At 41.2% G+C, this 12,208-nt stretch overlaps 1 protein-coding gene across 2 annotated transcripts in view; it reads left to right on the plus strand.

Moving 5' to 3' along the window:
• The window catches only part of SATB2 (SATB homeobox 2), a 202,986-nt gene that overhangs the window by 166,691 nt on the left and 24,087 nt on the right, over window positions 1-12,208 (plus strand). For both annotated transcript variants that reach the window (XM_018061228.1, XM_018061225.1), the window contains exon 10: window positions 2,578-2,775. In XM_018061228.1, the coding sequence (XP_017916717.1) occupies window positions 2,578-2,775 (198 nt within the window). The remainder of the gene's footprint in view (window positions 1-2,577; window positions 2,776-12,208) is intronic.

Here is a 12,208-nt window from a genome sequence, read left to right on the forward strand (position 1 = left end):
TAGTTATTATTTATAAAAATCACAGAACCAGCTGATACATTCATAAGCTAATTATTGAAGCAGCTGGGTACACATGGTGCAATATGTCCAAGGCTGTGAAGTATCACAGATTTCTTGGGGCCTGCTGTGGTGGGGGTGCACTGTTGAAGGCTCCATCCCTTAATCTGATCAGCCAAGCAAACACTTTGTGGGGAAACTAGATTAATAACCCTCTAAATACCATGAATGTGCTTCATCTTCAAAACTGGGTTCCCTTAAACATGCTATTAGCTCAGCTCCATCAGGGATTTGAGGAAGTTCTCCGGTGCCCTAAGAAGAGGGTCTTGCTGGCTACCTCCCTGTGCCAGAAATTAATTTGGTTTGCTTATGTCTGCACACATGATCACACTTGTGTCTAATCCACTCCCTAATAGCTTCAAGGTCAGGACCTTGCTTGTCAGTGGGCAAATTGAGCACTACACTTCTTAAAGACTGATGGCAGACAGCGCCCAGTCCATAACGAGGCCTGTAGTTTGTTCTAAGTGATTGTAATGAGTGCAGATTATAACAGCGCATATAAATCAAATGCAGCAATGAATGTTGTGCGAGACATTCCAAGTATGTAAGTGGAGATACCACTCAGCTGTCACCTGTCTCCTTTCAAGCTGTGGCTTCCCACAATGCAGCTCACTCCTCATGCAGAACAGCAGGTGCTGTCCTCCTTAAGGTCTGGATATCTCAGAACTTCATCTTTTAACAGATGCAGATTTTTGTTTTTATTTTCTGTTCAAGGATTGGTCTCCATGCTGTAGCCTCCCCTGGGAGATGTTAAACATACCTGTTTGAAACATTTGAAAGAGTTCAGTTGGAGACTTATTCAGATCTGTGAAAAGACAGAGAAATAGCTTATTTTTTTCCCACAGATGGTTTATATTCCATTTCAAGAAATTTTTGCTTTGTACAAAGAAACCCTTGAGGAAACACTTTGGGACTAGGAGTGTTTTTAAAAAATATAATTGACTTTTTGATAGGGATAAAAAATTGAATCATCTTCAATTTTCATGTATGTTACACCTTGAAAATCAACCATTACCTGTCTCTCAACTGGCAAAAAAAAAAAAAAAAAAAAATCTTTGAAAATACTTGGAAGCACATTTCCAAGCAAATGATTAGATATCTTGTTTTCATTCTTCCTAGCCCTCTAACTCTCCCCAGCTCCCAGTTTATTGCAAGAAAAGATCAGGTCTGCGCAAATGTGGCCTCTCACTTGTAAAAACAAGGCAGTGTTGTGTTACAGATTAGTTTATAAATCCCCAGTGGCTTCACAGTTCAGTGCCTACAGCTGCTGCAGATGGGTCTGGGTTTTTGTCTCTTCGCAGTGCTGCAGCCGGCAGTTGAAGGAGAAAATGGAATGATCAGGTTATTAACATGGAGGCCGCGAGGAAGAGGCTGCACAATGAGAACAGCTGGTGTTGCTGTCTTGGCTGATGCAGCGGAGATAATCAAATCTTGCCTTTTTTTGGGTAAAGGCAGAAGACACAGTGGAGAGTTAGACAAACAACAGCTTATGATATTATGAGGGGTTTTTATAATGCGTGTCAGGAACTTTCATTAGTTTACAAGTTATGAGATAGAATTTGTGGAGGTTTCCAGATTTCTTACAAAGTCATGTGTGTTTACTTATGCACCTTTTAAGAAAAATTCTTATTCTTGCAGGAGGCGTGATATGGGACAGTCCTTGTATTTAAAATGAGCGATGTAGATTGGAAATGATGGGTTAGAAAGCTACTGGGTAAAATATTTTGACATGAGTCAGTGAGCGATGTTGACAGCATCCTCTGTATTATTTTCATATAATCCATCATTATTTGCATTACATTTTCTTTCTCGTGCAGTTGCGAGCAAGAGAACATCCGGATGCCAGAGTTGGGAGGCAGACATTTGCAGGTGTGACCCATCCAACTGCTTACCTTCCTGCAGGTGTGGCTGAGGCAGGAAGGTGATGGTTACAAGGGCCTGGAGCCCAAGGCATTCAGAGGTTGAGCAGATATACACTTTTCTCATTCTAGCAAAGAGTGTTACGGAGGAGTTATTGATCTTTGTGAGACTGTTTCCTCCCTAGAGAGGAAATATTTCTATTTCTATTTATACCTAGGTATTTCCTCTTCAGAATTTGCCATTTTGTAATACATATTTGTTCATTTTCATTTTTTTCTTGGAATGGAGTACTATCCAACTGGGTGGGTAATTTTAAAATTTGTAGCTGACTAACATGAATGACTTTTGCTGAGAATTGGAGAGGTACACGCGTCCTTGAGTTTCTTTTACAAAGGGACTGTAAATTAATTGAGAATGTATTCAGTAGGAAGGGGGATAAGGCAATTAACAAGACTGAAGATTCTCAGGTATTGGTGTAACTATATGTGTGGTCCTTTGTTGGTTTTCAGAGTTTCCAGGCTGTTTCAGTGTCTTCCCCAGTTTGGTGGGAACGGCTTTGTTGTAAAAATATGATAAGCCGGTACGGTGCTTGACTGCACTCAAGCCCCCTCTGCAGCTGTGTGCTCTACAGGTTCATTCAGTGGCCTTCTCTGCTTCTAGGGCTGGCTGTGTGAACTGCTCCGCTGGAAGGAGAACCCCAGCCCAGAAAACCGTACTCTCTGGGAGAACCTCTGTACCATCCGCCGTTTCCTGAACCTTCCCCAGCATGAGAGGGATGTGATTTATGAAGAGGAATCAAGGCACCATCACAGCGAGCGCATGCAGCACGTGGTTCAGCTTCCCCCGGAGCCAGTGCAGGTGGGCATCCCCTTCTCCCCTAAACCTGGACAGGGCTCTCGGTGCCGGCAACTGTTGAAGGTCAAAGGGGCAGACCGTGTCCCCTGCCCTCGGAAGGGGTCTCATTCCATGCCCCCCGAAACGGAGAGCCCTGTTCTCACATAGCGTGGGCATAGCGTGTATATGTGCGTGTGCACACGTTCTCTCTCTCGCACATACAAACACACCTGTGACCGAGAAGTCAAATCCAAAGGCAGCTACTCTGGCTCAGACAGTGAAGAATCTGCCTGCAGTGCCAGAGACCCGAGTTGGATCCCCAGGTTGGGAAGATCCCCTGGAGAATGGCATGGCTACCTATTCCAGTATTCTTGCCTGGAGAAGTCCATGGACAGAGGAGCCTTGTGGGCTACATTCCATGGGGTCACAAAGAGTCGGACATGACTGATCGACTAACACTTCACACTTCCTGGGAGTATTTTATTGATACTTGTGGGATTGTGAAGCCAGAGCGCTGGTGAAGAATTAAATCTCCTAATTAGAAATCATAGTTTCCATCAGTGCACTTTCTAAAGGAAAAAAACTCTGAAACAGCTAATGAATTGAATCAAAATTCCTCAAGAAATGTTTCATTAGGCTGAGAGAAATATCCACATGAGCTAGGGAATACCACTGAGCTCAGCTGAGCCTGAGAGAAGTTGTGATAGACTCTTAGTGTTTTTAGGTGAGTTCCTGCTGTCTTCGGTTTCCTCTCTTAGAAATCTACCTTCATTGGTTTGCATGTTTTGTTTGCTTAGATTTTAGTCTTATTGAGATAAATTATATTCTTTCTGAGAGTCACAGAGTTTAGCTACTGAGCCTTGCTGTTATCTAAAATCAGTTACTTTGGGGAAGAAATATCAGTGGAGGTTTCTATGGTTTCTCCCCTTCGAGTTGTGCCACAAAGTGTTTGGGTAGACTGTGAGATTTGTCCTCCTGCTCAATGCCATCAGTCCCAACTGCCGTGAAAGAGGATCACCTGCATCTCCTTGCGTGTAGCAAGAAGGGGACAATTGAGGCAGGGGTGAAGGAAGATGAGAGTGAAGGAAGGGTGGGGTGTGGTGTCTTGATCAGATAGCATGAGAGAGGTGTGAAGGATGGGTTCTGAAATGCTCTGCCTGAGGCCTCCTGTCTCCTTTCCCCTTGCTCCACCCTCACATGCCTGGGGAAGAAGCCAGAAGCCACTGGAGCCATTATGTCACTTGGCCTCCAAATATTGACATCTCAGTCAGTTCTCTTGTGCTCTCATTGGTCACTTTCCAAAGTCACAGAATGAGCTGCCTGGATCATTAGACTCGTGAGTTCACAAAACTACAAGCACCTGCAGGAACCTCTTCTAATATCCATAGTACACTCAGAGAAGGGTGGTCACAAGGGGTACCTGGTTAATAAGTGGCAGAGCCGGTTCTCCTGGCTCTGGACTAGTGTGTAAGTGACTCATTCCCCAGAGATGATCCCCAGGTCTTACCTTTCAGGACCAGCCTCTCCCTTCCCTCCACTGTCCTTTCCTGCTGGGGCCTTGTCCAAACACCAGGGCACTTCCCTAGAGATGATTATTCCAGCTTGCTGAGTCACATGAAGCAGTGGTTTGTAGATTTTGAGATTCAGTTGAAATTAAAAGGGGGCCCATCATAATTGCCTACCTTTTATTTTAAAGAATAAATTTATTCAAAAAATTCAAGGGATACTCCTATTTATTATTCATATGTTTATACAATAAATACTCATTAAATAACAAATTAATGGAAAGGATAGCTTCAGGCAAAAGATCTTACAAATGTATACATTTAATCATATGAAAAACTCACCGTCACCCTTATTTTTCTCATTTTAATGTGCATTGATTCAAACTTCTGTGTTGAACCTATGACCAGCTTCAGGAAACCACTCACTTTGTGTGGACTTTTCATTCAGAGTCTATCTTAGTCAGTCCAGGCAAGGTAAAAGGCTCCTCTGTCCATGGGGATTCTCCAGGCAAGAACACTGGTGTGGGCTACCCTGCCCTCCTTTAGGGCATCTTCCTGACTAGAAGTGAAAAATTGATTTATTATAAACATTAGTAGCATTTCTTTTTTATTATAGGATGATGGCAAAGTTGAAAATTTGGAGACGTTTGGGATAAGAAAAATAATACCTATTCTCCATTAAAATGAGGACCTCCCTTCATTTGGATGATGGTTCCTGCATATTCCTGTCTCTACTCTTCCTGTCCGGAAATTCTCATCCTTAGAGGTCCCTGTGTTTAGGTAGCTAGAAGGGATATTTAGCATCATATTTTGTATTTTAACTGACCAGTCTGAGTCAAGTAAATCTTAGAAGCAGACAGCCCATCTATTTGTGGGTTTTATTCCCTTTTATGCTAGTGTATCAGAACTAGAGTGTGCTAACAACATTTAATGGCTAAGAAAGAGTCGGTCTGCAGTTTTCCTTCAGTTTTAAGCACATTGTGGCTATTAACATTAACTCCTGATGTCGCTAAGATAATTCACTTATTTTACAAAACGTTATTCCTATCACTCAGCTCTTAGCTAAAGAGTTTACAAATAAGGTAATTTTTTCTACATTGACTTTCTCTCAGCCGTTGACCTTGATCTCGTAACTGTAGAACTCTTCAATATATCAGTGTGTGCGTGTGTGTGTGTGTGTGTGTGTGTGTGTGTGTGAGATTTCTCTCTCAGTGACACTGCTTTCAACACTGCATTCATGTTTTGTGGCAAAATAGAAAGCACTTGATTAATTGTTTATTACCGTTGTGATAGGAAAAATGAAGAGAACTTGAACTAGACAACAGAACTCTTGAAACTGGAGAATAAATTTAGCACAGCTACTATGACTTTGGACAGATTGTATTTAGAAAGATTCCAGACTACTAAAAAGTGTCTGTGATTGTCCAAAAGTTAAGCCATTGGATTCAGGGTTGAGATTCACTGGTGCCCTTGTATCAATTAAAATTTTAGAGAAACATAATTGCTTACACATTTTAGGGATTAAAAAATTTGTACATTGGTAGTATTAGGTGATGTTGCATTTTGTCTAATTAGGCAGAAAATGCACTGCTATTAAATTGTTAAGTATGAGTGAAATCAGGGATTATTAAGAGTCTCTGATTATGCAGCATATTAAAATGCACACAGAAATCCACCCTACTTGTGGTTATGGAAGAGTGCCATCTAAATTTCTTTAAGTAGTTAGGGTACACTATTCCCCAGTTTTTCTTAAATTATAAAGATATGAAGTAGTGACCTTTGTGCATAATTACCCACTAGAGGAGTCTGTCGAATTAGGGCTCCACAGATGTATTGGATAAAAGAAGAAGCTTGGAATAAGCCCCTCCCCATTCAGTGAATTCTGTGAAGTCCCTTAGAGTCAGAGCCTCTTTCCTTCAGGAAGGGAGGAAATTTTTCTTGCCTTTTGTTTGCAAATAGTTTACTAATTGGTAGTCTTATATTGCATACAGATGTGTTTCTTTTTTTAAGCCTATGAAAGATTTTTAAAAATTCAAGCCCCCATTTAGAAGTTGAGAAATTTCACTTCGAAATCCAGATTTCACAATCCAGAAGTTCAGGAGATCTGACCCAGTGGGCTACATGGCTGGAGCTGGTGGTCTCCATTCTGGGCACACACAGGATAGCAGTCTCTATCCTGCTGCACAGGCCCCGCAGCCCACACGCTGTCTGCCATGCACACACATCCAATTCACTTTGTTCATTTAGGCTGCTCCTGTCCCATCACCGCGTCCCTGTGAGGCCTGCTTGCCCTAAGAGTCCTAAAGCCACATGTGCCTTGCCCTGCGGTTCTTCCATGGTAGCCATTGTGCGCCATTTATTTTTCTAATTCTAACACCTCAGAGTCTTCTTGAAATGCATATTTGATGGAATTTCCCTTCTGGGATGAACCTAGGTTATAGTTGGGCTTGGGGCCATTGAGGGGTATAGTCAGCCCCAGAGACTTGGGGGTCCTGGGAGAACAAGATTTTTTTCCTTAGAAATTCAGATCTCTCCAGCGATATAGATTTGATGTCATATGGAGTTATCTGATTTCTCCAGTTTTCTTGTTGGCATTCTTTTTTGAAACCCCCATTTAAGTTCCTGCTGTCTAGAAGGTGACCTTCCAGTCTCTGAATACACTTTATAAACTAGATTCACCTACACTTATGGCCTTTCAGTGGAGGCAGTATTGCCCCAGGGAGTAAAAATTGATTCTTGGGGTGCATAAAAGTCTTCAGTTTACAATTGTTTATTGCTCTCCAAAGGGACATAGTACATAAAGAGATGTTCTGTATACCTGGTATTAAAATTTCATGACGCGGTGGGGAGATGATTAGGAAAAAATGCCTAAAAAGGCTCCTGTGGGGAATAATGAAAAATGTTGCGAAATGCTAACATACATAATACTTATAGTTCATGTATGGATAGCACAAAGACCAACATAGATGAAATAAGATGGTATGACAAACGAAAACATTCCATGAAAAAGATAAAATAAATTCCTTTTTTTTTTTCCCACACCAAAAGATTGGAGACAAAATTATTTCTTGTGGTTGTAGCGATATTCCCCCTAGTGGTTATTACAACCTGAGGCCCTATAGGGAATAGATATCCTCACCTTAGAATCAAAAACTAGTTAGGCCAGGGTATTCATTATTACCAACCCTATTTTACAATTGGAAAAACTGGAGCAAAGACGGAGGGCCTTGCCTGCAGCCAGAATCGCCAGCTGAATGAAAACACAGGCGCTTTTGGCATCCAGTCTTCCCTCTGACCACACTTCTCCCTTAATGCAGCAGAGAAGAAAGGACATTGCTCATGTTATGACTAGGTCACTGAGTGGGGCTGATTGGAGAGCATTTGCCAAATTGTTCGTGTCTGTGTAGTTTGTGCTTTATTGTTTTATTATATTTCCACCACAGTGTTTCCAGGGGTTATTTTGTAAGTTCAGGAATTCTGAGCTTGCTGCTATGTGGTTTCCTGACAAGTCCTTGTTTTAAAATTCCATGCCGTACGCTGAGTAAGAATGTGAGACCTGGTGGAGGACAGCCGACTCCAGCCTCATACCTTGGCTCGTCTGGGTTGCTGCCCACTCAGGGGATTCTCAGTATTTTCTCAGCTATTGAATCCTTGTGCTAATGTTAACCAGTGCTGACTTTGCCCTCATGGATATGTTGCAATGTCTGGAGATATTTTTGATTATTATAACTTGGGGATGCTACTGGCATCTGCTGGGTGGAGGCCAGGGATGCTGTCAAATGTCCCATAATGCAGACAGCAACCTCCCCTACCCTCTCAACAAAGATATATCTGTTCTACACTTTTGATAGTGCTAGGGCTAAGAAACCTGTATAGAAACCCCATCAAGGCTGAGGGCGGGGGGTAGGTTATCTACTTTCACATGTGAGACACTGAAGCTTAGGGAAGTTTAGTAACCTGCTCAAAGTGGGACCTTAAATCTTCATTTGTCTACCTTCAGTGTTTGACTTTTTCCTCTGAACTAGAAAGAACTGCTAAACATGTAGCAGCCAGCCTTTTCCAAATACTTGCTATTAGATATTAGGCAAAGCTGTTTATGTACATCCATCATTCTACTGAACAGATCTAGTTTTGTTAGCTTCTTTTTTATAGAGTATTCAGTGCTCCTTGGTGTGATATCAAGGAACTGATGTGACTGAAAATTTCACTTTTCATTAAGCTTCTTTGGCATTTTTGAGATAGCTTTGGAATGTGACTCTCATTGCAAAGTTTAAGGATACTTGAAGTCTCAGATTAAGCACTGAGAATTTGATCATGCCTTTTTGCCTCAGCTGTAGGTTTTATTTGTTTTTTATTTTTTCAATCTTTTGGCTGCACCATGCAGTGTGTAGGATCTTAGTTCCCAGACCAGGGATCTAACCCATGCCCCCTGCAATGAAAACAGAGTCTTTAACCACTGGCCTGCCAAGGAAGTCCAAGCTGTAGGTGTATTTTGATTTGTGAATTTGCTTTCAGAAGGACAGTGTATAAGAAAATAAATAAGCTAATTAATTAATTAAGGATGTTTGCAAATTCTTTGACCAGGTTACTAGAATCTCTCCCATCTTGGATTCATTCCAAGCTCCTCTTCAAAACCTGCTGTGTGAATATGGCTCTAGAGGTTTGAAACTCTACCTGAGTCATGAGGAAATGTGCAGAGAGATGCTTGCTGTTTTAGACGAACGATTACAGCAGTTGGGTATAAGGAAGTCCTCATTGGGGTAAACTTTGAGAGGCCCTGACCATCAGTCGAGAGCCACACTAGCCTTTTCCATATTCACATAATGTTATCCTGCAGGCATTTATTTAACTTGGAGAGGTTCTTCATTTCTTTGTTACTAGTTAGCCTTTCAGCACATCCAAGCTTTTAAATTTGTCACTGGGAATATAGAAAGATTTGGAGGTTACTTAGAATGAACTCTTTATTCTAGAACATAGACATTTCTATCTCAGGTTCAGCTTCTTCCAAAGTATAGCGAACAGGTTTTTCACGGTGGTGATGTCGAATAGTTGAACAATTTCCTTAAAGTTGGTACCTGGAAGATTGGACGTTAGCTGTGGCTTTGCTTTCTTTAGAGATTTCAGCAAGTTGTTTGTCTACTTTTTAAATTTTAAAGTTTCTTAAAGTATTTTTTGGACACAGCGTAGAAATTCCAGCTTAAATATTGGATATATATGAAAAGAAATTGAGGGAGATAGAACTTGATGAAAATCCACCTGTAGCACTATGAATATTTGTAGGTTTCTCTGAACCTGGGACTTGGAATTTGTGTAGTTCATGGATTCGCCCTCTCCTTTGCTATCCTGGGTATAACATATCTTCTTCCATTGCCAGCTTCTTCCTGCTATCATCGTTTTCTTTCTTCTATTATCTTATTTACCTTTTGCTCAATATTTTCTCTACCACATGACTTCTGCTTACTACTCATAGCATCTTTGAACTGTAATTCCAAGCTTCCCAAAGCCTTGGCCTGCCCATCACCTCTGCTCTACTTCACAACTTTTCTGTATGCTTTTATCAAATGCAGCTTAAGTTATCCACTCCTTATTTACAACTTTAGATTCTTGTAAGAGAGAAATTGACTGGCCCACCTTATCCCCATGAAGGCAAACTTTCTTGACACTTAATTCCCAACCAGTAATGTGAATGCTCAATTTGGAGGTCACTGCATTTTAGAGGAAGAGCTTTGTTGGGCACATGGTTAGAATAAGCTCCAGGAGAATGGGGAATGGAAAGCTAGCTGGCTGCGTACCATCTGCAGGTAACCTGCGAATGGTCTGTCTTTGGACTGGAAAGTTAAGGCCATTTAGTAGTCCTGCATCTGTCACGGTAGATAGTAGCAGATATGATTAACAAGTCTAATATAAAATTCTCATGTCAAAAGAGATTTATGTGACTTGTTCAATATAAAAAGTGCTGTGGACATGTAAGCAGTAGGAATCCAATACCTAAGAGTGATTTCAAGTTTTTGTGTATCCAAAGTGTAATGCCTTTATAGTTCATTATAATTTTTCTAACATTTATCATGGATGGCCATGCTTTCAGGCACTGTGTTATAGATCCAGATAGGAATTAAAATTTTATAGTAATCTGTTCTGGGTCTATCTATTTACTGCTTTAAAGTGGGGTCACTGATTTGCTAGGTTTATTGTTTTAATAGTTGGAGTTAGCTTTCTACTTCTCATTCTTCATGGGGTTGTTCCAGTGTTTTTGCTGAGCAGAACTCGCCCTATGAGTGACGAAAACTTCACAACACACCACCTTCCAAATTAAAAATCTAGGGTTAGCTACTGGTTGGAAGTGAAATGTCAGGCAGCTGGGTTCCACTTCTCCCAGGCTTTTCCTGTCCCGGGGAGCACAAAGAACCCTGTATTCCTGAGTAACTTGCTCTTCCATAATTGTTGTGTTCCTTAAATAACAGTTTAATTGCATTTTCAAGAGGCAGTACAATCTCTTCAGGTCCTGCTGTGGGTTACTGGTAGACCCCTTGTTTTTCAGCTCCTAAAACTGAGTAGAAGGTGCTTTACCTAGTGCTACTCTGTGGATGAAGAGAAGAAGCAGGATTAGCTCTGTTACTTACATCAGGACCAGTACTTCTCACTGATGGAAGCTTCTGCACTGCTCAGTGCTTGGAAACCACTAACATTGCTAGTATAAATTACATTTCTTTATGGCTATTTGAGAGATTGGGGGCAGGAGAAGAAGGGGACAACAGAGGATGAGATGGCTGGATGGCATCACTGACTCGATGGATGTGAGTCTGAGTGAACTCCGGGAGATGGTGATGGACAGGGAGGCCTGGCGTGCTGCGATTCATGGGGTCGCAAAGAGTTGGACATGACTGAGCGACTGAACTGAACTGAACTGATGCCTATTTTTAAAGGTTTAGGGACAGCAGGGTACTCCTCATGTACATTGTCATATTCTTTTCCTTCTGCTGAAATTAAATAAAGATAGGAACATTATAAAACCTTTAGTACCGTGGCCTTTTCTTGATGTTCTGATAGGAAAATGATACTAAATGTAATATTTTTGAACATAAAGCTTAGTTGTCTTTAAAAAAATGGATCAGCATATTGCTATGGAATTGTTAGTGTATCTTCTTGCCATTGTTCTATTAGCCAACTCAGTGTGGCTATTTTCTTCCTCCTTCTCTACTTTCTTCTTTCCTTACACTCTTCTTTTTTTCAGTAATCTGAAACACTTTTTTTCAAGCTGAAAGAATTTAGGGCATTAGCTAATAAATTTTGTGTCGGGGAAAACTGATTAAATATGAGCAATGTGGAGCAAGTTGAGGGAAGCAAAATAGACTGAGTCAGTGCCTTCCGCATGCATCGTGCCTTCTCTCTCACCCACAAAAAAACAGCAATAAACTTAAATGAAGACACTGTGGACATTGAGGTGTCATTGTTTTAATGAAGTTCCTTGTCATATTTCATCTGTGAGAAGGAAATACCTTTCTTTATACTTTTATAGGCATCTAGCAAAGTCTGGCTTTTGGTAAAGATGATTAAAATTAACTGATAAAACTGGGACTTCCCTGTGGTCCAGGGGTTAAGGCTATATGCTTCCACTGCAAGGGTGCTGCTTATTTATTCAACAAATATTGGTTGGGCTCCCTCAGTGTGCCAGGTATTGGTCTAGGCACTATGTATATAATAGTAAATAAAACAGAATTTCATATATAGAGAGAGCAGCTTTCCCTTTTACTCACAGAGATTACGTTTTTAAACAGACTTCATTTTCCCTCTGCCTTGCCTTAATCTAGAATTCGGACTATGGTTTAGTAGAGTCCATAAGCCTATTCAGTTGTCTTGGGTGGCGCTAGTAGAGAACTCGCCTCCCAGTGTAGGAGATGTGGGTTTGATCCCTGGGTCAGGAAGATCCCCTGGAGGAGGGCATGGCAACCCAC

This window comes from Capra hircus, chromosome 2 (assembly GCF_001704415.2).
Source record: "Capra hircus breed San Clemente chromosome 2, ASM170441v1, whole genome shotgun sequence".
In the NCBI taxonomy this organism is placed as follows: Eukaryota; Metazoa; Chordata; class Mammalia; order Artiodactyla; family Bovidae; genus Capra; species Capra hircus.